Below are 27,981 nucleotides of genomic sequence, written 5' to 3' on the forward strand. Positions count from 1 at the left end.
AAAATATCCATCTTTCCCTGCTATGGTAGGGTAACTTGATAGCGGCAATACATTGTTGGCCGTATACGCGCCAATGCACACAGGTACACATCAAACATCTTATATTAGGTCTGTCAAAGAGAGAGGGGGAGTAGGAGGGAGGGAATATGATGAAGAAACAAGACAATATCAGACTCAAACACATCCAGAAAGAGGAGGAGTTGATGGACAGATGGAGGAGGACAGGAGAGAGTGAAGTGCTGAATGAATTATGCATCAGTCTTTCTGAAATAATTCATTGAAATATACATGAACTGGGGCATGTATGCATGTAGCATGTGTAAAAGTAGCGGCAAAATGGCTACAGTACGATCTGTGCAATATAATATTTACCATCCACAGATGTTTATTACGCATGAGAGTCAAATGCATCAAGGCTTTCAATTATCTAGCACTGAAAATTAGCACAAACGTAAAACTCAAGTGGCGAATGGAATACTAAGAGCTGTCACCATTTGAGAGGGGATGACGATATAAAATATCTTCAGGGATAAGATGAAAGTGTGACTGTGAGTAATCCTTGTGCCCTGGGTGGGATCAGACCGCAAAGTGTGTGTGTGTCTATGAGAGAGAGAGAGAGAGAGAGAGAGAGAGAGAGAGAGAGAGAGAGAGAGAGAGAGAGAGAGAGAGAGAGAGAGAGAGAGAGAGAGAGAGAGAGAGAGAGAGAGAGAGAGAGAGAGAGAGAGAGAGAGAGAGAGAGAGAGAGAGAGAGAGAGAGAGAGAGAGAGAGAGAGAGAGAGAGAGAGAGAGAGAGAGAGAGAGAGAGAGAGAGAGAGAGAGAGAGAGAGAGAGAGAGAGAGAGAGAGAGAGAGAGAGAGAGATCTGGAGCATCTGTTTGGGAAGTTTTAAGGAGGCCATTACTAATGTCACTGGATAAGTAGCTTTTCATTTGCTGTTAAACTGTAAAGCGCAAACATCCTTTGTACCACGACTTACGAGGGAAACCTGTTTAATACCTGCACAAAATCAAATTTGAATTAAATAATCCCATATAATCCTGAAAAAGTAACAGCAAATATATAATAAACTACACTTAACAGCAAGAACAATAATTTTAAGGTGATATAGAAACCCATTATTTAGAGCTTAAATTTCACATTTATCCAAACAGTGGAAATAGGAGTTGTCATTGTGGTGACTTTGCAGCAAGTGTGACATTTTTTTTGGTTATTTTTTATAGAAATGATGTAGCAACACTTGCAGGGACTTTTATCTTTCTTCTTCTGTAACACATGAAAATTAATGCAAAGTTTTCAATATCAATATTTCTGGACTTCAATCTCTTACATACGTATAAAGTCTGCACAGGCTGCGATTTCACATGCAAAACTAAACAGCTTCTTTGTGTAACCTGGAAGAAGTATTTATGACACCAATGTGTAAGTAAAAATCACAATGTACTGCTAGTCTCTTATAATTATAAGAAAGCAGCAAATTTTCAGTTTACAAGCAAATTACAGTACAGATAACTGCGTGTCTGTAAATACTGTAACTTCCCGAGAACAAGACAAATCTTTATTTCCTCCACTGTTCAAAAAAGCGAATAGTTTAACAAGAAGGAATCAACTTTGATTTTGGACCAACCTGTTCCTTATATATATGTGTGTGTGTGTGTGTGTGTGTGTGAGTGTGCGTGCGTGCACATGTCCGTTCTATAAGGCTATTATCCCACATGAAACCATGTGTACAGCTCAACATTACATGTTTGTATTTGTAACATTTTTCTATTTTTCCAATAATAATGTGAGAACATCGTTTTCATACCGTATGGATATGTACACAATGCATCACTTGCAAACAACCTACGTTGTTTTTCTGTATTTGTCGGCACTGAGACTATGTTCACACATAGCCTCAGTGCTATGTGTGAACATAGCACTTTTTGTCTGTGCGTATTTTTTTTTTTTGGTTCATGGCTTCATGAACACAAAATATAACCTTTTTTAAGTCAGATTTGAGTCCTTTTCATTGTGTAGTCTTAAATCGGACTTACACTAGATCTCAAAACCTTGTTTTGCTATCATGTCCTCTTCTCTCTATCTCCAGATTAGCTGATGTAACTATTAGCTGCATCCACAATATAATTTATTTACCTTTGGATTCTCCCAGCCAACAGTCACAGGGTTGTGTCTTCAAAGAAGTAGAAATTGGATTTTCATTTGTATCCAGACAATATTCTTACAGTTTTAAGAATTCAGACTTTAATAAAATGTCAACACCCAATCACTCTATGTAATTTGTTTAGCTTAATGTCTGTCAGGCAGTGGGGTTTCTTTATCTCCTTAATGATCCTGACTTCTGTGTTTGTAGTGACCGTAATTACAAGTTATGTTTTCCCCCTTTGTGTGTGTGTGTGTGTGTGTGTGTGTGTGTGTGTGTGTGTGTGTGTGTGTGTGTGTGTGTGTGTGTGTGTGTGTGTGTAAATAAATCTTCACCTACAGTCATGTCTGTCTGAGTCATGACATGCATTACAGCACATCTAGCCCATGGCTTCCAGTCTCTGTCATGGACTTGTGTACACCAACACACACCAACATGTGCACATCGCACAACCATGCATTACCTCTAATTACTGTGATATCACCACAAGTGACTTGAAATGCATGTCTTACACATACTTTTTAGAAAGCTTGTCCCCCTATCAGAATTTGGAAATAAAACCCCAAAAGATATAACCCGGCAACAGCAGCAAAGTGTTGTGCTCACCTTTGAAAAATTACCCCAAATTGCCCCTCAGATCTCAAACCAAGCATGCAATTGTTCTTAGCAGTTAAAATGTAAACACAACAATCTGCATTTTAATTCATGATTGCCAAACAAGCCGTGAGCTAATCACAGAGGGGAGGGAGAGCAGATAATGAAGAACACAAAACAGAGGGGGAGAATAAGGGAGTCGGTGATTAGGTCTAGCCTCAAAACGTCTGTTTTCTGCTGCGCTCTGGGCTCTAGATGTTTAAGACGAGTCTATGTACGTATACTCTCTCTGCCAGACTGCACTGGAAGCTGATACTTCTGTCTGAGTCAAGGCCAATCAAAGATATTCACATTTTCCTTGTGAAGTTTAAAAAAAAAAAAAAGACTGAGTCTCTATCCAACAAATTACATAACTCACGTTTCTTTATCTCTACTCCGCAGTCTCACACGTCAGCTGTTACAGATGTCATAAACTGCCTGATCTTGAGTTTAGTGTTCAAATTCTCAAGTGTTAGCCTAATTATTGAAAAGGTTATGGAAATGCCCCTGGGCCTGGAGGGACCTTTGATTGGACATATATCCAGAATGGACAGCTGCAACACCTTTAGCATTTTCTTTCAGATTCATTATCCCGCAGTGCTTGCAGCAAGGGCTTCACATCTATCATTAACAATTGTGACCTAATGACATTTCATTTAGGGCATGAATAGAATCGCAGAGGGTGTCAATACTTCTGCCAGCAACAGATGGAGGAGGTTATGTGTTTTGTTTGTTTGTTTGTTTGTTTGTTCACAGAATATCTTGATACTTATCTAGGGACATTGATATTTTCTGTGGAGTTGGAATAATTAAATTTCCTTGCAAATCCATGTTTTCCCTTTTTTAGAATCTCCAAAGCAATGATCACAGTGTCAATAAGAATAAAAATAACTCCAATAAAACACATCCTGGTTTGGCAACTCACAAAATTGGATTTGGATGGCGATTCAGATCATAATTCAGATTTTTTTTTATCATAACACTAAGTCTCATCTGAAGAATATATGTTGACACAACATGGACACTGTTCAGGATTTAGTGACAGTGCTGTTAGGGGAGACTTATTTCTTGAATTCTTTCAACTTGAACGTCTTAGCTGTATTTTTGTATTTCAATCATTTCTGTGTCGATTTCTTGACATGCAGATTCAAAGACACATGTCCACAGTTCACACATGTACAGTATACCTGGAGAGACCCTGTTAGCAATCATGTTCTATTTCCTAAGGCTTAGTTGCGTAAATTGATATACATTTTGACATCCAAGCTTGTTATCCTTCTCAATGAAGCAATCGTTTGTCTTGGTACACCCTCAGCAGTTAGGTGCACTCTGCCAGTGGTGTGTGTGTGTGTGTGTGTGTTGCCTCTGTAGGTGGTAGCTGATGGGGAAGGCAGGTGTTTCTGTTGCAACTGTTCCAACAGGCTCTCAGTCATTTGCACTGCAGCTGTTCCTAGGCCTCTGTTTATTTCTTTTGCTGTTTTTCATCCATTTTAACAAGGACATTTGCAGCGCTGCTCTCTCAAACGACCAATGTAATAGCACAGAGATGCAGTTAGATGGTTACATGATATGCCAGATGGTTCTCTCCAATCCAGCTGCCTTGCAAAATTATACGTTTGTTTAGGTGTTTAGGGGAGGATCTCTTGACTAACTGGAGGGTGGCAGTATTTAATAGGGGGTAAGGGTGCTCATGTGGACAAAAATAAGAGGTGCTACAACTTATTCAGTGCACATTTCAAGATGACAATATTGTGATGACCAGTATTCCAACAATTACAAAACTAGAGAGGGACAGAGCTAAATGTGAGGCCTAACACGTCATCAAAACAACAAGGGGGAAGGGAGGCATGTGTTGGCAGGCAGTGAAGATGTAAACAGATCCAGTAGTCTTACAGCTACATATTCATCCAAGGTTCAATTAATTATTTACAGTCTCACTTCCTTCATTTAGTTTGTATTCCATATCATTGTAATTGTGGGGAAAAAAGGAACTTGGAGTGTTGTACAGTTCGACGAGCACTTTTATAGTTTGAGGGTACAATCACTATTCATATTAAATGAAACCCACTTTGTTTGTACACCGTTGGCTGTCTATAAGTCATTCAAAAGATTCACTGTGCAGCTTCACACAGACAGCACACACACTAGGCTGTGTAAAGAATTTGCAGCATTTTCCTATTAAAATATGTATTAGTGCCATGAGACCACGGGAAAGGAGACATTCACCTCCTGACGTCTCACAGCTAAAGTATAAGAGATACCCCGCTTGGCTAGCTAAGCTGTGATAACTGGAAAACAAAATTATAAATTCATTCCACCTCTCTCCTTTAGGGGTTCCTGTAATTACTCAGTCGTTTAGAGATGGGGGAGGCATTTCCCCTCGCCAGCTAATGTACACCTTTATCTTTTTTTTCTCGACCCATGCCATTTCACTTCCTCTTACTTATGCACAAACACACGCAGATTAACTTTATCTTTTTATACTGTAAAGGCAGCCCCACACTGCTTTCATTGGCCCTCATCTTTGCAGAGCAGATGGCTGGTTTTCTGCACCACATGGCCAACACTCAGGAGATGAGGGGAGCTCTTTAGGAGGAAAAAGACTTTCAATCTGCTTTTGCAACTGTAGCTCCTCCTCATCATCACATCTTTTTTTTTCTTTTTCAGATGGTGTCAGCAACAACACACACCCAACACATCACCTCTACCAATCCTTACTGCATTGAATTGATCCTCTGTAGCTGCCCGTTGTTGATGATTATGTAAATAGTTAATGCATATACAAATAAGTTAAACACAAGGTCACACAGTAACATTATTAACATGCTGCCAGGGTGTACAGTCGACTGGCCAAGAATTCCAAACTCATGTGGGAAAACACTGCATATGTATGGAAAGATGCATTCATTATTCATGCTGAGAGTCAGCTTGCATGCTGGAGTAGTGGAGTTATTCTGGAAGAGGATGGTGAGCAGCCTTAGAGAAGGTGAGTAATTTATAATTTTGTTTTCTTGTGTGGAACTGCACTGTTTGTATAATTCAGGTTGAGCTGGATTTGGCCGAAGGATTGAAATAAGTAATCCTTTTGGAATAAATCAGATATTTGTTATGGTCATCGTCATGGCTGACAGTGTTTATGGTTCTTAAGATATAAACACATGAATGATTGAAGCTAAAAGAATAGTTGAACATTTAGGCATTAAAACTGTGAAGAAATGGTTCATAATTAGCTAAGACAAGATGTTCAGTCTCAATATAATTAAGTCAATGACTTCATTTAAGCAAATATGGTATCAAGCAGTCAAAGAACAGTGGTTTGTGCAATGAAAACATTAGTACTTACGATGTGGAGCATGATGTAATCTCCCAATCGTGGGGCGCTGTCGATGCGGACAAGGATCCCGTCTTTGATGGTTGTGCTAAAACCCACTGCCAGCCGGTCTGTCCGTGTGCTTGGTCTTTCATTATTGGGCCATGTGTATGTAATTAGACCCCCTCCTTTACCAAAGATATATGTGGTGCCAGCTGTGGAAACACAAGTTGAAAATGGAAGCAATTAGATTTCTTCTATTAGAAACAAGCAGACAACAAGAGATAAAGTCCAACTCCATGATGTATAAACATTCCTAACTGGATATTAAAGAGCAAAGAATTGTCACTGTTTTTTGAAATAAACAAGATACAAAGAACATCCATCAACAGCTAAATTGTGTGTAATTCATTCTGCATTACCATATTACTGCTGGTACAAAGTAATTGTGTCAAGTTCTAGTTTAGGTTTTTTTTAATGCTATTCAGCCACCAGCAACTTTTGGGTGGAAGTCAGCAGTTCCCCTGACACCATCTATGACCTATGCATGTTTTATATATAGCCCCTTTCCTGGGAATAAAAGTCAGTATGACCAGAACCGGATAAGTCTCCCAATCCTCATGTATTATATATGAGACCTGCAACTAAAGAACAAAGGCTAGCACAAGAAAGGAGAGAAGGGAGGAAAAAATCGAAGTACCTTCATCTGGTTTAATTTGGCAAATGCTGTGTAGAAAAAAAGGGCCATAGTACCACTAGGGGTAAGGAAGGTGTCCAGAATTATATTTTATTATTAATACATCAACCACTATGCAGATTTGTGTCAGATTAGTGCTCTGATTGGATCATGCTTGGCCCTCAGCCATTAAGTCTGTGAAACCCGTTTGCGGGCTTTCTTTTTTATTCTCATCACGTGGAACAGAGGGAAATAGAAGTGCTATTTGGTCACAATGTTACACTCAATTCCAACTTCTGAGTATTCCGTAGGGTGCGACAGAATTAAAGCAGTGAATCCTTGAGCAGCTTAGCCATGTAGTCCACATTTAGGCAAAGATAATCAAGAGATCAAAGATATGAGACCTACAGCAGATTGATGTGTGGGTGAATCAATATGGAAAACGAAACAGACTCCTGTGTCCTTAGGATAGTGGAAAGCGTTCGACCCACCTCAGAGGCTGACAAAGAACTTGTAATGATGTCTTGCATCAATGTATTAATGTTTTTTTTTATATTTTCTGCCTTCATCATTCCTCTGCATCCCTTTATTCTTTATCATCTCCATCTCCCCGTCTACCCTCACCATTTCCAGTCACTTCCTCTCCAAGTCACCTAAACATCTGCTTGGTCTTGTGATGGGTGCCCAGCTGTCTCAGTGTTTTCCCTATGAAGCAGCCAACAATCTGCTCTGTGGTCCGTAATACCCTGGGGACTACAAGAACATATGGATGGGATGGAAGGAGAGAGGCGGAGAGACTCTATTGGCCAGATGAGCATCTCTGTTTGCCTTTAGGCACACAAACGGGTCTGCAATTTACACACCTAAGGTGCCAGCAATGAAAACTTGCATCTTAAAGATGCGTTTCTACTATGTGATAACAAATCTACTCGACTTTACCTGCCTATTTTGGTTTTCTATTAGGTGAAAATACATGTCACGTGCTGTCAGTATTGTCATGTATTTTAGTATTACCTCTGTTGTATTTAATAAGAAGTTCAAGGGTGAAGTAAAAACAGCAAAGGCCACTGACTCATGGGTTTGCCATGCTAGTAGCAAAAAATACTTCAGTGAACATAATGTTTTTATTGCAGCTTCCATTCTGACATAGGCATTCATATGAGAGGTATGAGAGGTTTACAAGGGTGTTGCCATGGCAGTTTTGTATGGCATTGCTATGACAACCACTAAACATAAAATATATCTTGAATTTGTCATTCTTTTCTCCTTGTAAGCAGTGTTGGATTAGATACCATTAAAAGAAATTCAATGATCACAGCTGTTTAAAAGCAACATAACATCTTGTGTCACAGCAAAACCTGCTATAAAATTTAAGCATTAAAAGTCAGTTTCAATTTGTAGCAGTATCATGGTTGAAAACAAGGCCCTAATCCCATAAAGACAGTCACATAGTCGTCTGTAGCAAGTTAGCACCACATCTGCAGGGCTTGCCTCGTTACCTCAAAGTCCCTCCTTGCCAAAAGACTTTAGCCAAACTTGGGATTCTTTTTTCCGGAAAACTTAGCCTATCACATCTAACACACACTCTTTTTTTCTGCAAGGGATGACAATGATGAGTAGAAAGATGCAAGCGCCCTAGGGAGCCAATTATCACATTGAGGAGATTTGTTTCGAGTTTGAAGAAGACAATAAAGACAACACACAGAAACAGCCACATTCACTCTGATGCACGCACAGACACACACACACACACACACACACACACACACACACACACACGCACACACGCACAGGAGAACTGACAGAGGAACAAATGCCAATTGTATGGCCTAAATATATAAACAAGGGTGCAAACCCATGTAGAGAGATGAGAGAGGGTTTGTATGTACCACATATCCATAGCAACCTGTCTGGCCCAGACTACACTGACTGTGTTCCACCACATATTAGTTCCAGCGTTCATTGTATGCAAAACCGTCATAAGGGGGAATAATTTGTGAAGCTCACTCGAAGCTTTCGACAAAGGAAAAGAACTGTACGAATCTTAAGCAGCTGTGAGGATAAACGGAACGATGTTGGAAAGGCTAAACTGCCAAGGCCAGGTGCTTTATTTGAGTAACTGCACTAAAGAGCAAAATAGCCTATCTAGTCAAGAGTGAATGTGAGGAGCGACAGTATTACTGCATTGTAGCAAGTGTGTGAGGAGACTACTGATATGAAAGTGAAAATAAAAAGCCTGTATTTAATTTCCAACCACCGTTAGGCAAAGTAACTGGCAGGTATGCATGCTAACAGCTCCTTGGGCATCAACCTTGCCCTTAAACTGTTAATAAACAAAAGTCTTCTCAAGGTTTTTAATCCAGTTTTGAAAATGAGATTGACCAAGAGTAAAATGTAAAGACTTGAGAAACTCCTGGGCTTTTTCTTCATGAAAAAAAAATCAACATGTGAACATTTTTTCCTCTGATTTGCAGTGAGTGTAGTCTTTTGGCATGAAGATCACACATTAGTACTTCCGCAAAAAACTTTTACAATGTGAATTTAATTAAGTGCAAAAACAAAAAAGAATGTCATTCATTGTCTTGAAAAACAACTTGGCTCATTAAGGAGACAACCTGAAAAGGAAATGGGTCTCTGTAACGCTCCGTATGCTGAAGCGATGAGCACTTTGACCCTTTAAAATTGCTTTGCGTAAGTGAAACGAAGACGACTTTGAGACTACGTAAAGGATTTAAACACACACAAAAACAGCAACAAACAACAAAAAACAGTTGCAAACAGTCGTAATTATGATGCCTTTTGGAAATGTTTCCTGAAAACTTTTCCTGTATTCTTTTTTTTTGCAGTTCCTTCAAATACATATACAGTAATTTGTTATTGTTGTATTTTCTGGCACTATTCACTGTGGCAGCTATACTGCTTGTGCTGCATAAGCCCATTTTTGTATAGGAAAAATTATATTTTGATAATTACCGATGGAATCAAATGAAATATCTCAATAAATGAGCCTTGAAAAATTATTTAAGTTTTACTCTCCAGAATTGTGATTTATTGCTTTGGCAGTGTAGCTCCATTTAGAGACAAATTGTAGATAAGAGACTAGGTCAAAGCCTTGGCCTCTATTTCACAGTGGTCTCCTGAGGTGTGGGAGACAGAAGGTCAAAATACCTGTCTGCAGAACAGAACTGTGTCCTGTCCTTCAGGCTGCACACGTGACACTACCCAAGCTGAAAAAACACAAAATTAGAGGATGTGGTATTTTCATGCTGAGCCAGAAATGACGGAAGGTCACCAGAGTCTATGCATTTGACCAGCGAGAGGAAACCAGAGTAAAGCAGACAAGAACATTTGATGTTGTAGCCCTTGCAATTTCACTGATGTTTGTTTCAGTGCTGTTACTACCACAGCCCTCCAACACATCTTCTTACACTGCTCAATGGAGGGGTAACACAAAGGTACAGCCCTCCCGCCTTGAAGAAACTATGTAAATGGGATTTTTGAAGCGCAGATCAGCACATCTCTCATGACAGGGTTATTAATAACATTCAGTCTTAACATTATGCTGAGATGAAGTCCAGTTTAAAGTGAATGAGCAGAAAAAGTACTGGAAAAGGAACATTCTTCTGTCGATGAAACTTGACAAGCTGCGGAGAGGCAGTGGTCAATACGGTCTTACTCGTAATTGATGGGGCGGAGCGTTCTTATGCACATACTGTACCTGCCAGCAGCGTGAGAGCATAAAAAAAGAACCAAGAACCCACAACACAACAGTGCTGCAACAGGTAAATTCTGTAAACTACCTCTGTAGGTACGCAAGTGCAGACACACACACACACACACACACACACACACACACATAGACATGAATGAGTCTGAACTAATGCACACTCATCTCTCTTTCTCTCCCTCTCTCTCTCCTTTCTCCTTGATGTTTGTTGTTTATGTGCTTTTATGTCTTTCCCCTTGTTATCTCTTGGGCTTTCTGCAGCACTGGCACCCCAGGGGATGGAAAGAGAAGACAAACATGGTTTGATGTGGTCGAATTTTCTGCCATCAGAGAATGAGGAAAAGGAGGAGAGCCTTAAAAAACACCCTGCCAGTGAGATGCAGAATGTAATTGCCTCCTCAATCACGTTCAAAAGAACTTTATCATTGCAATGTTTCCCCCTGTCATGCTTCATACATGGGGAATTATTAGTCTTGCTGTCCTTCACACAACTACAATAAGGAATCATTGGCAGAGGAATTGAATTGTGAGATAGTGAGCTGTGTAATTACCAGGATTTATCTCCATTTTACAACCTCTTATCATTTCATAATTCATACTTCCAACTGTTGCCTTTCCCCTCTGGGATAGAGTGAGGGATGAGAGAGATGATTGGATGCTCTCTTTCTCCCCCATTCTATCCTCAATCAGCCACCAGAAGCAACTTTACAGCAACTACATGCATGTGAATGTGTGCAGTTGGAATTTTAATCCTTTTTTTTTTTTTTTACAGTATACACATGTGTGCTGTCTTTTCTTCATGGCAACCCTGAAATCCCATCATTCACCAGCGACAATGAACAAAATATGGAGCATGATTGATGAAAGGCAGCGTATTGTGAAGAATGGCTATGCAAAGAAAACAGCTAGCCTCACTTGATTTACACTGTGTTTCCCTGGTATAATATGCTGTATCTTTATCACACAATATGGATTCATGCACCAAAGGTAGTAGCAATAGAAGTGGCAAAAACAAACAAACACGGAAAAACACACAAAATGGGTAGGGTGAACAGTGGTGAAAAATAGAAGCTTAGATCCGAGTTATCAGATCTGGACAGAAAGCATGCTATAAAATACACACAGGCCTGGGACTGAGAATTATTTTTAATGGATCTGTATTAAGATTATTCCTTAAAGTGACTTTTCAAACATAATATTTTCAGGATAACTAAGCATTACATGCGTGCAAACATTTAGCATCTGGTGCAATCAGTGGAAAGAAACTCACATGTTCACATCACATTGCTTAAAACTTGTTTTCTTATCCATAAAGTACATACAGAATAATGCACGGATTGCTGTACATCCATTTGTACGGATTTTGCCTTATTCTGACTTTATGAACCAGAGCCAACTACCAAATGCAAAACGGCAAAGCAGTTCCTGCTGCGGCACCAGTAGCCTGGTTGATAAACTCTGATCCTCTGGGCAGCAGCTTAATCCACTGGGATTGACCAGCCATATACTACAGTGGTTGTATTTGTTGCTCAACAATGCCAAAAGACACAAAGGCTTCAATTCTGCAAGGAAATTTACTGCTCAGGGATTGTTGGAGCCAGTTCTTGCAAATGAAGAGGGAGAGCAGGGGACAGGGGAAAAAAAAGTAATCGTAAATGGGAATTTGATAGCTTCACCTGCTTTTGTGTAGAGCTGCACCGAGTCATTGTTAATTACAAATTCATCTGCCAATTATTCAGTTTATTCATATACTGCTCTTAGTAACTTATTTATACTGAACAGCAGACCCCAAGGGACGGCATGGTTGGCGTGGACGGTAGCGCTGTTGTCTTACAGCTATAAGATTCAGGGTTCAAGTCCTTCCTGTGCGGAGTTTGGATGTTCTCACCGTGTCTGCGAGGATTCTCCCTGGGTTCTCTGGCTTCCTCCCACCTCCACAAACATGCACTTCAGGTGAATTGATTGTTCTAAAGCGCCGGTAGGTGTGAGTGTGTGAGTGAATGGTTGTTTGTGTGGCTTCACAGCACACTGGCGTCATGCTTGGAGTGTTCCCTGCCTCTCGCCTATAAGTCAGCTGGGATAGGCTCCAGCATCCCGTGATCCACAAAAAAGTTAAATAAGTAGTCAAAAGATGAACGAATGAATGAGAGGTCTACATCACACCCACTTGAATTTTATTATGTATGACAAAGACAACAACGTTTGAATAGAAAATACTGAATGATCCCGATTCAATGATTAATTAATTAACACAGGAACGGCCAATTAGCTTTACCAATCAAATTATTGGTGAATTGACAATTTGATTAAGCTGTAATGAGGTACAACTAGTTAAAGTAATGCAGTCTAATACAGCAGTCTTTAGTTGAGGGTAGTAAGGTCTTCAGGTGATGTTTGCTGCATTGATCAGTACAGATCATGGCTCACAGCATAACATACTGTAATAACATTTATTACTAATCTGACTACAGCTACAGATAGAGATCTTCCATCCATTTTCTTGAAGATGAGATGACTTTGATTATCTTGTCAACAGCTGCATATCCACCTTGTGGGTCATGGGTTTTGCTGGAGCCTATCCCAGCTGACTACAGGCAAGAGACGAGGTACGCACCAGATACATCGCCAGGGCATTGCAGGGCCACATGACAGACCAACAACTACTCACGTACACATTTATGCCTACGCACAATTTGAGGTTGTCAATTCATCTAAATTTTGTGCCTTTGGAGCCGGGAGAAAGCCGGAAAACCCAGAGAGAAAAAAAAAAACCCATGCAGACCCAGGGAGAACATACAGAACTTTGGATAGAAAGAAATCAAACCTGGAACCTTGATGTGAAGCAGCAACACTGCTGTGCTTCAGCAAATTAACTTCAACAAAATTGAATCTTTTGAAACATTACTTTGGGGAATAATAATGAAAATCTTTTTTTTTTTAATTGTCTTTCATCCAGGTCGTGGTGATGAAGTATGGATCTCAAGCAAATGGACTTCTGCTCAGTTTTCAAAAATGTTTCAGTTCTAACTGGTTGGTGGGAAGTACAGGAGTATCCATTCCAAGATAGAATTTTATTGACGAGAGACATTCTGTACTTTTTCTAAAAGATAGAACTAGTTACATTTTTTCAGTTGAAGACATTAATTGGGGGTTGAGTATAACGGGGCATCATGCTAATGGATATTTGAGTTGATTAAAGAGGAAAGCATGACAGTTCTGAATTGAAATAGCTAGTTGATACTAATTAACTAACCAGCTAGAACATAAACTAAAAGGAGCTAGCAGCTTATTGAGAAAATAGCTTTCAATCCAGTTATATAAACATAACAAAAGAAAGTGTTTTGATTCAAAGCATCAAGTGTTTCAGTCTCAACTTCAGTTTCAGTTTAGAAAACTAAAAAAGGTTTTGAATAAAACTATACACTAATAAATATCCTGATCAAAACTGAAGGTGCAATGGCCCGTGATGATGCGTGGTGCAACTGCTCAATCATGACATTCACATCTTTTAGTCACCCCTCCCAAGCGAGACACATGCTGGATGGATTTCCATGATGAGCAGCTTGATTTGCCATCTGCATCATGTTGCTCAGGCAGAGGTGGAGAAAGGCAGGGAGTGATGGAAAAGTCACTCCGCGCAGGCAGAAGACCTAAACCCTTGAAGAACAGGAAACGCAGATGGAGACACAGTCAAGTGATGTAACGTTGTCCTCCTTCTCTTCCTCTTAGAGCAACAGGGAGAGGCATTGGTTTGTTAGTCACGGGAGTGTCAACCCATCCTCAGATCACTACAGAGGAGCAGGAAGATCGACTCACAGACACCCATTAAGGAAGCAGTCATGTACCGTCACTCCGCCAAATGTGAGTACACAGAAGTGAAAATACCCTCACAGACACACACTTAGACACACACATAGCTGGGCAGCAGAAGGTGAACCATAGCAACTCTCCCTTCATTAATGTGAAGCTCGGATAGCAGTTCTAAACCCCACACTCGTCTCCCTCTGTCTTTCTCCTGTCTCCCCTCTTGCTGCATTACTGACACCCCCTTTTGTTGTAGTAGCAAGCGGACAGAGAGGAAGGACTTTCAATGATTTTTCTTTCTCTAGGTTCTCTGGAGATGTCAGTTTCTATTCTCTGTGGATGGAAAAGGAAGAGGATGAGGAAGAAGGAAGCAGTCAGTGGAGGATTTCAGAAGTTGGGAGATGAGGGGCGGACAGCACTGTAGGCTACAAATAAGACCTGTCTGCTGACTTTAATGCTGCACGTTGCCACCAGTAGAATTTTTAGAGGGGGGGGGGTGCATTTCAGAGAGATGAAAAGGAAGACGATACGAGGTAAGAGAGATGCAGAAGGATGCTCGATGAGAGAGACAATGCAGGCAGTGAAAGTGGAGATAAGTCAACTTGAGGTGGCATGAACACACAAAGATAAAACAAAAAATGTCGGGACACTTCGTCACCAAAGCGATTTAAAACCTGACTCTATCCTGCTCCTTTCTACTGCAAAAATTTGCATTCTGTCAGCTCTAGCGTTGATGTTCACACCGCTCTCAGCGAAATTAGGACATGAGTGTCTCCTTCGCATCATTCATAATGCATGACGCACAATGTGTGTGAGGCATATAACTTCAGAGGCAGGCCACACCAAACCCTGCTGAGGATTAGGTGAAGAAGATCTCCTAAAGAATAAGGGATTCCAAGATGGCTCCAAGAGGAAGCGTCATTTATAATTGAATCTTCCCTGGAGGATAGTGCAGCCTGTCTTCCTTTGCCAAAGGTTTGTGGAGAGCCCAGAACGTCTCTCCTCCTCACTCTGTCTCTCTCTCCTCTTCTTTGCAATAACAGAGAGGCCCTCAGACACAGGTACAACACAGCTACCTCAGCCACTCATTTTATCCCAAGGCCTCTATGAGTCAAACCCCAGTTGGACCCATTTATTCATTCTGAACTTTGTGGAAACTTGCCTTCTTTGGACAAGGAGTGAGAAAAGTAGATTGCAAAAGCTCTACATTGCAAAACCGGTTTTTCACTGTTGTATGCAGGGAAATGCATGTTTATTGAATTCTGAAGTAAACACGAATGTAAATCAAAGGAAAAAATGTGGATCAGACAGAAAGGAAGCAAACACCGATATTAAAAATTGTACTTAAATGCTCAAAAATAGAATTTACAGACGCTTATGATGAAGTTAATGAGATTAAAATGTTAACAGGAATATGAAGATTGACATAACAATGCATTTGCTGAATAAAAGTGTTAATAGGAATAAGAGATTTACCATTACAGCCTATGATACAATACAATACTGTGAGGAAAAAAGATATTTGATTTTTCACTGTTGAACTGATCATCAGTCAGAACATTAATAGTTGCACTGGCGCTCTATTCATTCAGCATTTTTAATTTTCTATTGTTAAGAATAATTTCATAAAATAGCAATTTGTTGTAGTTTATTGATAAACTCGTCAGGAATTAAATTTTGATTATATAAAAGTGTCATTTCCCCTTTGATATAGGAACTGCATAATACAGTGTAACAATACAGTATACTGAATTACCCATAGATTGCATTGATAAAAACAATGGCCAGTTTGTTGCTATATAAGGTTCAGGTTGCACAAAAAAGTACTGTAGTCTAAAGTGGTTAACTGAAAGTTTGCTGGTTTATGTGATAAGGGGGTGACACACTTATCAGAAAGTTGGTGGTTTGAGCCCCAGTCCCCCATTCTATGTTCTAGTGTATCTTTGATACTGATACTTATCCCAACCCAATTTTCCAGCACTGGCCTATATGTAATTATAGGTAATTGCTCTTCTTATAATTGTATGTGACAATAAAGCATCTTCTTCTATCATAACTTTATTTTATGTCAACAACAATAATTTATACTGTATGATAAGAATAACCAACATTACACTGGTGATCCCAAGTTTGTGGAATGTAATTTTAATGTTTTTCAGGGTAATAATGAGCAAACTGCTTGTGCTATGACACCATCTGGTTCTTTTAATGCTCTTCTCTGTGGATAGCTCCAACTACAAGCTAATCGGGTGACTTAATCAGCATGCAACTGAAACATAACGAACATTGTTGGATATTTAATCACCAAGATAACAATAAAGGATGGCATGTCTGACGGAGTACTGGGTTTTCAGATCATTAGATGAATTTCCATGTTGCACCAAGTTCTTTTTATTAACTTGTCAGTGTGGGCAGTCATGAGGTAAACGTGTACCTTTAGCTGAAGTTAACATGTTTATCAAATCTCAGGACTTCTCAGCGTTAGGTTTTTCTCAATAGTGTTCCTCACGCTAGTTTGAGGATAGGAAACATAGGAATTGACAGTTGGAAGCCACTTCGGCATGGATGTTATAGATCGTATGTGTGTGCATGAATGTGCGCATGTGTGTGTGTACATATATAAAATAGTTCAAAGACAATTTTACCCCACAAACAACTGCGTTGGGCAAAGAACTGTGAACTGAAATCCAGATTACAGTGAGGATATCCCCAGAGACATAGTTTCATCAAAACAGTTTTTACATCCCAACTCACATTTATTCCAAATCAATGCTGTCTCATTTATCAATAAAACTGTCACTCAAACTGATGTAGGCAAAAAATCAGTAAAGGTGAATTATCTTTGACACCACAAAAAAAGCAAAACTATGCTCCCTGCTCAAAAAGCAATTTAGCTATCACAAAAATGCCCAACATAATCATATTCCTTACACACGCACACGGACACACACACATACAGACACACACACACACACACACACAGACACACAGACACACACACACACACAGACACAGACACAGACACACACACACACACACACACACACACAGACACACACAGACACACACAGACACACACAGATACACACACACACACACACAGACACACACACGCACACACACACACACACACACACACACACACACACACACCACCCCAACCCCCTTAATGGGGAGAGGTCAGTACATTTTGAAACTGAAGCACTGCTTAACTGCTTAAACACTTATTTTTTTCCAGTAAGGTTTTTTTTTTATTTAAATTTCACTATTACACAGTCAGCCCTTTATTAAGATCACTAGTTTTGAGTTTCAACCCATTTAGGTGTAGTAAAGTAGATGGTGATCTGTACAGCTGCATGATAATACAAAACGCCACCCCTCTAGACCTGAGATCTGCCCCAGAGCCTCAGACTTGTAGCTCATAATTCTGATGCAATTATACACTCTCACCATCTCTGTGCTGCTCCACAGCAGAGACATCACAAGCCATCATTCTGATGATTGTTTTATGATCAGCACACATGTCAGTCCACGGCAGTGGAATCACTAACCTCCCAGTGGTTTTATTAAAACTGGCAGCAGGATGTCAATCGGTAAAGCATACTGCTTAAGGGGTTTATATTACTTGGTCAATATGATGTTGTGTGTAGACTTTGTGTTGCTACTATTCTTAACCATGTCTCTCTAGCAAAAAGGTTTCTCATTAGGAGAAACACTTAAATAAAAGGTCAAATAACAATGAAAAAAATAAAATAGTGATTGAAAATATAATTCACTCAGTAAAAAGTGGCACTGAAATCACTTAAGGAGTAATCATATTTGTAAGAATACTACTCTAGTACAGCCTCTCCTTGTCCCTGATAAGTCTTTTCAGTGGGAGTCTCTCAAAGCACTTACATGAGGGAAAAACTGCAATGAGATCATAGGGCTTATTTTATGTTCATAGCTAAACAATTGCAGAACATAAATCGAAGTCGCTGTTTTACGCTCATTTTGTATTTTCCCAATTTGTTTTTTAATCCTTCCACTTTTCCAGAAATTCTATTCACAGGTGAATTGAAAATTAAACAAGTTAAATTATCATTGGGAATAGCTGGAATGATGAAGGTGCACAGCGTAACAAAACAAAAAGAAATAGTGCATGTCTTAAATGGAATCCATAAACACCAAGATTTTCCATTTGTACATGTGGATTTAGAAACATATTGAGAATGTGCATCTCAGATGCTCACCTGCCCTTGAATGAGAGCGCTAGATGGAGGGATGCTAAAAGATGTCAGTCTTGCAAAAAGGAGAGCTAATCTTCCCTTTGATACTGACAACATCAATATCTGGGAAAGTAAAATGCTGAAGAGGGTAAACAATCTAGTAGCAACCAAGTTGACAACACAGATCTTAGTTTTTGAGATTAAAATCAAAATGTGTATAAACACTGATGACCTTTTTTTGTTTTCTGCTCTGTGCTTCCTTTTGTCTCGATGTAATGACTACCCGCCGAAACACAGCCTCATTGTCTTCTCCAGAACTAGACCAGCTGTGCAGTGGTTGGCATAGCAACTCTGTTTCTTCACCGCCAATGCCTACAACAACCAAAATTTCATCCCCAACACTACCTGTATCAAACGCCTCACTGATTAACTCACAAGCAGTTCTTCACCACTATCGATGAATATAAATGACAACTCATGTGCTAGATTGAGTGCAATTTCAATCAAGTTGGTAACTTTCAAAAGTTGATTCGGCCATCCCTTCTGAGCCAAAGTCTTTAATTCCACAGTAATATCACAGTAATATTTAACTTGCTGCTTGCTGTGGCCCTGCTTGTTCCACTAAGCAACACTTTAACATACATATTGTAGGTGGAGGCTGGCCATTAGGGATAACTTTGATCAAATTATTTTGCTCGGTCAGGTAGCTTTTACTTTAGAGTCACATTCACGTTTTCTGCTGTTCTTTTGTGGAAGTGATCAAGAAATGTTAATGGTTTGTTATCAATCCCTGTCAGTGGGGTTTCTACTGATTGCCAATAAATGACTCATATAATAATCAATCCATGCATCAAAAAATTAAGTTTTTTTCAACTGACTTGAGGTGAGACACAGGTTGAGTGGTAAAAGATTATACTATAAGGTAATACAGTATAATCACTTGAGCATACACAGCATAGACAGATTTGCAAGCAATTACTTTTAAAGAAAAGGTTCACCAATTCACCCTAAATCCACGCACTGCAACTGCTTCGTATTAGATTATTAGGCATAGTAATTAGGACTACAATTTCCTGTGTATTATTTTGACGGTTCCATTGTAATTCTTTTGAGCATAAAATCCTGTCTTTTATACAGTTGGGACTGTGTCCATCACAATAGTAGAGGAAGTTGCGCTCACGACAAAATAGTTTACTTTTCCTTTAATCTGTATACACCAAGAATACATGATTACTGTTCAAGCTTCCACAATAATCTCTTCTAGTCATTTCCTTGGTTTCCAAAATACACACTCTGCAACACAATCCTAGATAGATTCTCTGAGACTGTTACTTAACACTATAACTGCGTTCCGACATTGGAATGGTACTCGGTAGATGTTGTTTTCCAATTCCCTTCGGCAGGTGGTTTGACCTCAGCCCTCTATTGAATGTGTCAACCTCATAATTAATGTCCTTCCTCTCTTCACTTCCCCTCCCCTCTCTCCTCGGCATTCTTCTCCCATCTCCTCTTCCTCCACCATCGACTAGATAGCTTGTGTGAGCTCTACGCCCTGCGCCAAGGACATTTAGCTACAGACAAAACAAAGCAGTGACTAAAGCCATGGAAGGAAAATCTGGCATTGAAGCCACGATCCACCCCCTTTGTAGTCATTTGGCCAAAGCCACGGAGAGGTCAATCCTGCACCACTTCTAATATTATTTGTTTCTCATCATTTTTTTTAAGAGGCGGAGGGGTTTAGTAGAAAAAAGGAGTTGGTAACAGCCCTGATGCTCAAGAGGACACTGCCATGCAGACTACAATCCACAAATAATCAAGAGGTGTAGCAATAGACTTTGGGTGGTGGGGAAGGGGGCATCTAAGAGTCAAACTAGAGGTAAAAGGTACTTCTTGAAAGCTGTAATTAATGGAATAGGTTAGTGGTAGTTACAGACTGGCAAAAGCCAAGAGGGTACATGACACTACCACTGTGGACAACCTGTAGAGATATTAATGAACAAGCACTTAAGGAGATTGCAAACATCTGCATGCACAGACAGTATGAAAACAGCTTGTGTGAAAGTGTGTTCAAAAGTGCATGCTGATCAGTGGCCATGACTTAGCTGAATTTGCCTTTTGGGTATATGGAGGGCAGAGGGACGGAACATGCCGGCCTCTCACAGTGTCTTAGTGTCAGCCTAATTAAAGCCTAAGCCTAAAAGCTCTCTGTATTGGTGCTGCTGCTGGTGTTTTGTGTGTGCCAGTGGATGTGCTCACAATCACAAGTGTGCATGTGGATGATCAAGTGTTCAAAACCATGTTCTTACATTATTATGTGTTCCTAAACAGTCTATTTCAATTCACCCCAATCTTTATGGCCAGTGACTTTTATTTCATGACTTAGAATCTGTTCCTATATGGCATGTTGAGAGTTCTAACTGATTAAAGGGACTCGCTGAAGGAGACAGAACAACTTGGCACAACAAAAAGTTTTCAGGAAATTGAGCTGTCTTCACAATTTTATCTTTTAAAGTGATTTGTCATGTTTCCAATGACTGGGCAAAAATGTCAAGAAGTAAACCTTGTCACAGTGGAGCTGAGGCACGCATTTTAAAATGATAATGCTTTTTTTTTCAAATCTTTTTAATTTATTAAATGTATATGAAACGACCAACAAAACCTATAAAAAATATATCTGATTGGGATGGCAAGCCTCCAGCTGGAAAATTGTTCTATTTTTCTGTCCACAGGAAAGATAAATTGTCTGTCAACCTTTTGAGTATGTGTGTGCTTAGAAGTGAAGCAATCAAATGTTTCTATCCCTTCTTTTTCTATCAATTTTATTTCTTCTTTTTGAGTCTTTCATTCATATACCTAAACCCCACCCATACCAGGAGGCCCAGTTGCAGCCTTTTGAAGATGTACTTAGTGCAACTGACGAGAAATTTAAAGTGAGTGACAGCAGCTTTCAACAGCTCATGAAAGGCAAAAGAAATCTGTCGCTCTGTGTGAGTCAAATACATGTGGGAATTGTTGCAATGGTATGGGTAGTGGGGACAGGGACGATAGGCAAAACCTCTGCTCAAAGCTTACTTCAGTCCCACAACCCAGACTCAGACACATCTTGACTCATATAGCATGCATGAAAATGAGAAAATTCATGGGGAAGCCAAAGAAAGCATTGCACAGTGGAACCCTGAGCTACTTTTGAAAAAAATAGGAACTTTAAGATTACATCAAATATATTTTGGCACTGTCATGTGAGGTATTTTCACCTTGCCCTGGGACAATACATTGGCACAAAACATGGGTTCTAAAATTTCTTATTCTAAAGCCAAATTGAAAAAGTTATTCCACTCCCCTAGGGTGTCAAGCTCATTAAAACATATTACAACCCCTGTCATATTTCGACCTACCTATAGGCACACAATCCATTTGTGTTAAAAAGGAAAAAGGAATCTGTAGATACACAGGCATCTACAGAATTTAAATATGTTTCAGCAGCAAGGCAAGGTGATAGGACCCATTCTATAGTCTAGACATGAGCTCTGCTTTCATCAAAGGCAAGACATCAATCCGTGGGCTGAACCAATAGGGCAACAGGTGCCACAGTAACACACAGCCTATCAAGATCTGACTTCATATTACTGCAGTGTTGGATATGAATACTGATAGAGATGAGTTGGACTGTGTGAAGACTGTGTGAATAGCAAAGCAGGAAATGTAAGAGGAGCAATAAATATCTTTGAACTCTAATGTATTTTTTGGACGCATATATACATACAACATCAATTGTGTTGCTTTGTATGCAGGTTGTTGAGAGCTCAAGAGTTTCAATAATATGCTAAAAGTCTCTTGTTTGGTGTGAAAAAATGCTTACAGTATTTTCTGTATTATATACAATAGAAAAGCCGTTCACCTTGAGGTAACTCAACAGGCTAGATGTAGAATAGTAATATTCTGAATATGATCTGCAGATAAACCATTTGCTTCAGTAAAACACAAAGCAAATGCTAGAGAACAGTAGCAGCATCGTTTTTCGCTTACCAGAACCCAGAAAACCTGCAAAGCATAACATTAAACAGACATTCCCTCTTCTTCAAAATCTCACTTTGCAGCTTCATCATCAACAATTTTTAAATGTCCTCTTATCAAAGTCTTAACTTTTTTTCTTAACGTTTACACAATCTGGCTGCCTTCCCTTTCGCTGCTGCACTTCACCTTAAGCTTCATGAAGCCACCTAAACAAATTGCAAGAATCGAATAGGCAGGAAGGAGCTGTGGTTGAGTCTGCTGTTGGATTTAAATTTCATCTTTTAAAGAAGGCTGAGCTAAACTTCTGTCATGATAGTGTATTTCTCATACTATCCTTTCGTTCATTACCTTTGTTTCCTGTTGTCATCTGGGACTATCGGTTGAGATATGATCTGCTCTCTTCAACTGGTCACATCCATCTAAAAGCACGGTGTCATACTTCATTGTCAGGCTATGAGCTGGCTACTGTCTTCTGATTGCGTCTTTACCTCTAGTTCATTAATGTTACTGTGATATGCGCCCACCATTTTCCAGTCCCCACTATCGCAAATTTAACTTCAAATCCATCTTCAATTTGTGGGCGGCAGTGGCTCAGTAATAGGGTGGATCCTTTATGATCAGACATCAGTAGTTCGATTCCCGCTCATGCCAGCCATCCTCGGAGAGTGAGCTGACAGTGTGAGGTGTCAGCTTTGTGTATTCATTTGCGGTGACCTTGAGTGTCAAGAAAGGTGCCTTTAAATAAAATTTATTATTATTATTAGCTCACATCCTATGGCCTACAAGCTTTACATTTGTGGTGCACCTCGAAGTTGTGACCCGTCACTCTGCCTCCCCATGTACTGTTTGTTGTACTAATGCATGCAGGCCCGTAGTGTGTTGTTTTTGTTCAGGGGCCTGTACACAACACTGTATGCATGTAAGAGTGTAAAGATAATTTCCCCATTGGGGATAAATAAAGTTGACTTTCTTTCAACTGCTTCAAAATTCCATGAGCATATTCACACAAATAACTCCTTTCAGAGTCACCAGCCACCAAGACTGTCAGAAATGGGGAATTTATCAGTTGCTCAGGAAAAATGTCCTTCAATCAAAACATACCTGAGAGGTCTAAAGACACTTTGATAAGTTACTGGACATGACACGCTGCATCAATGACCAATTCTTCATTTTACTCATCTTACTCATAACTCATTGGACTAAGAATAGAGGTAATACTAATAGGATGACAATTATTTTGTAGAGGACTTTACAGATCTTGGGATAGACTGGCTGCAGCTTTGACCATTGCAGTTTGCACTGTAATACAACACCCAGATTTACCCAATAATTCAAAACATAGGATCACATATTCTGTTTGAAAACCAGGATATGCCAATAATGGATTATAAATGAAGCAATGTCAAGGAAGTGATGTGTGATGAAAGAAGTGGAAGATATCTTTTTGCCATAACAGAGTATGTATACATCTACGCAACAAGAAATCTTGTCATAAAACATTGACCCACCTAAAACAGGATATGACGTCTCAGGGAGAACGTTTTGCTCTGTCAAATTTCACATTACCTTGATCCAATTTAAACTTTTATTTTGTTCCATCAAGTGCACCACAAGCACCTCGCCAGCAAGTAGAACAGAGATTTTTCAGACCGATATTTCTGTCTACCTAAGAATACATTCACCACCATGAAACACAGAAGTTGTTGAGTTAGAGACAGTAAAGGCTTGATTGGGTGAGTGCTAGGGAGCTAACACAACATGGGTGAGGTTGTGCATAGGCAGACGACTGCTTCTTTGTACGTGTATCTATATTTAGGCTGTAAGTATAAAGTTCAGCCAGGCTGATGCTGACAATTATTTAGCCACCAGTGGGTCTTTTTAAAAGACCCTGAGCAAATACAGACATTACTGTATGCCAATTCCATCACTAATGGCTGGTGTGGAGTGTCTTTGTGGTAAAACAAAGAGGGTAGTGAGGCGAGACATGTGGTTACAGCATAATAGCTAAGGGTGGCAGGAGTGAAATGGGTAATGTTGGGAAATAAACTGTTAATGTGTCTAGCTGACAGGAGGGGGAAATATGGGAAAATATGATGCCTCACATCCCATTACCCATTCCAATATTCTGTCACATTAATGTTCTCTACATAGGCTTCCCATGACTAACTGTCCTGTTCACGGCAGCCAGATGTGTTTACATGTAAAAAATGGGTGGAAAAAGCACTATTACTCATCATGAATATGTGTAAGCATTACAGATACAAAAAACAAACAAAATACAAAAGGTTGGCTGCAACGTATGTCCATGTTATAACATGTCTATGTTTTTCATTTCTTTTTCAGTGTCTTTGCACACAATATCATTGTAATCAGCCATCACAAAAAAGTACAATTGGACGTACTAATTTTACAATCAAATGGTCATCCCTCCATACTCAAAAGAATAAGTGCGTAAGAAGAGTATAGGAGTCATAGTGGTACTAGCCCCTTGATAGCTGCTGACTGTATACTGCTGACTCATTTCTCGTTCAATGCAGTCAGTACTATCAACTTTAGCTGTAAGGTATTTCACTTATCGGAGAGGAAACCCAACAGGCTCAGAGTTCCTCTCTAACCACACACTTTAATTGGTCCTTTTTAAGACTAATCTGTTGCCCCCAAAACACTGCATGGGTTTTAATTAAACAAACACCAAATTAGATTTCACTCTGAGCTTGAAGTGTACATTTGATCTTCAGCTTCAGCACCACAGAGGTGATGTACCTTTTGCCCAAAGCTTACAAATAAACAAATCCTTTACAGCACAACATTCCATTTATAGATAGCAATTAGATATTACAAACAGATGCCTTGCTGTGGTGAGTCATGCCTGTGTTACTGTCTTTGCATGGAGCATTCATTCAGAAACCACTTCTAAAAAACATCCTCAGCTCATCTTGAGGTTGCTTGGTTTTGAGTAATACCAGGGTTATTCAGCCAAAGCACATCAACAGCACATATTTCTCCCTGAAACAGGGATAAATGGATCATTCTCACTGTGTCAATAAATCAATAAAACATTACACTGATGAAAAGAGTTCCCACGAGAAAGGTGCACCATAAATGATGCTGTCTCACTTTGACTATTTGTCATTTTCATCTCTCACACTTTCATTTAGAAAGGATGAGATAGAATAATGTCATAATAGGAGAGAAGTTTGCTATTTTGTTTTTCTTCCATCTATAAAATTGAGAATTTAATCTCAAACTAAACATGAATGATTCACAGCTCTCAGATAGGATGGGCAGTGTAAAGACAAATTAAGAATAAGTGATTGCATATTAAACAAATGCTTGTCAGACCTGATGAAATACTACATGCTACACTGCCCTATCACAATTCCCCAGGCTGCTTCATGTTAACAAAAAGGAGGGAACCATAAAAACACACACTTTGGTGCAGAAATTAACCTCTGTTGAAAGTAATTGTTGATGGTGTGTCAACTTTTACATATGTTGACACAACATCAGCAATACGTTTCAACAGAGGTTAATTTCTCTGTTTCTCAGAATCCTTGCCAATGAGGCCAAGAACAAATCCTTAGAAAAATTTACAGCAGTGAGATTAAATCAATGCCTGTGGATAGTTTGATTGAGTCAACTACTCATTTCCGCCCAATTGAATGTACCTCCTAGTATATATGTATCCTAAGAACACATTTTGCTTCACATTAACTTCATAACCTCCACCTCTTCTACAGCACAAGAGTGTTTTACTTAAATTACAAGATTTTGTTTCTATTTGGTGATCGGCATCTAACATCTGATGTCATCTTTGGTGGTTTTAACTTTAATCTCTTTGCCTCCTCCTCCTTTTCTCTTTGCTGTGGCATTGATTCAGTCATTACTTTGCATGACATGATCAGAAATTTGGGGATGGGCTATGGTTGATTCTCTCTGTGAGAAGATCTATATATGGAATTTGTTGTCTGTATAGGAGAAACGTAAAGGTACATATGTCCCTGAAACTATGAAATCCACTATTTTTCCAACATACCCAAGAAAATTGTACTCTGATGGGGGTTGTAGTCATGGTTTTGGTCACATAACTCCCCATCCAGCTTTTATTACTCCTCATTGCCAATGCAAATTAGCACAGCTAAAGCCATCAATGCCACCTGAGTAGTGCCAGAAGGGACAGCAGGCTGCATCACATTCTTACAAGTCCTTGATAAAACAATTGTGTAATTTGTGAAAAAGGATAATTCCATGCAAGATGAATTACCCTCCGTTTTATAGAATTTTTAGATTCCATCTAAAAGCACACACATTAGGGTTTTGCTCGCTGGTTATTGGACCACTCTCGAGCATCGGTAGTCCGTTGGAACTCTGGGATAATGAGACTACTCCAAAGAGGATAAAGCACAAGAGGAAAAGAGAAGAGAATCAGCTGGATTAAACTTTCAATGATGGCAGTAAAATATTGAGGGAGTAACCTTGAATTTTTATTTTGTGAAGTAATGGAGACAACAGATTGACAAAAGCTAGGGAGAGGTAGAGATACTTAAGTCTAGAAATAGTCTTCTCCAGGAGATACAGATAAGTAAGTCATGGAAAACAACGTGAGTTAAAGTCAAAGAACCATAAAATCTTTATCAGGACTTTTACATATTTCTCTCCAGTGGTGTGTATCCCCCCAAGACACTCTGTTTCCCCTTTTAGCTAGAGCAGTTCACTGTTTCCTACTTTGGTGTGTGTGTCAGAAGATGAGTGTATGTGTATAGACTGGCTCTCAGCTTAGCCAATTATGTCCTTGAGCGAGAGCCATCTCCCCATCCCTGACCTTTAGTCCCAACTCCCAACAGGCTGCCCACTACTCCATTGCTTTGTCGTAATGTCTATCCTGCTATTGCTCTCCTCTGGTTGACTTAAAAGGAAAGAAGGGCACTGTGTTTTCTTGTCTTCATTTTATGGGAAAGGGTAGTGAAGTTTCTCCTACAATTACTTATTTTTTCAGTTGATCTGTGCTTGCCAAGGTTTAGAAATAATTGTTTCTGCATGGTAGTGCAGATTCTCATTCATCAAGGTTTTGGTCATCCTTGAAAGTTGAATGTTGAGCAACTGCTTTTTTTTGAGGATTTGACATTTCTCTTCTCATCCGTGAGGTTCTATCACTTCAGAATCACTAGAATCCACAAACTCTTGTTCCTGCATGCCTTATCTGCATGACAGTCTTGCCTTTCGTCACTGTGATCAAAGTTATTAAAAGCTGTGAATATGATCTGTTTTTCTAGGTGAATTTCTATCCAGGGTGAAGACCAGTAATAATACAACTAGATTTGCCCATTACTTCCTGATGGCATACCGCAACAGGGCTCCATAATCCAATCAACGGCAGATAATGAAAGCAAGGAAGCAATTTAAAACCTAGAGGGCCTTTCAAAAGCGAAAAGGCAGCACACCATATATCAGCCAATATTTTGACAGATAA

General features: G+C 39.5%; 1 protein-coding gene across 1 annotated transcript in view; it reads right to left on the minus strand.

The window, feature by feature from the left end:
• LOC137613524 (neurexin-3b) overlaps positions 1–27,981 on the minus strand; it is a 253,579-nt gene that overhangs the window by 61,889 nt on the left and 163,709 nt on the right. The window contains exon 17 of the mRNA XM_068342822.1: positions 6,116–6,297. Coding sequence (XP_068198923.1) covers positions 6,116–6,297 — 182 coding nt within the window. The remainder of the gene's footprint in view (positions 1–6,115; positions 6,298–27,981) is intronic.

Source organism: Antennarius striatus, chromosome 19 (genome assembly GCF_040054535.1).
Source record: "Antennarius striatus isolate MH-2024 chromosome 19, ASM4005453v1, whole genome shotgun sequence".
NCBI lineage: Eukaryota > Metazoa > Chordata > Actinopteri > Lophiiformes > Antennariidae > Antennarius > Antennarius striatus.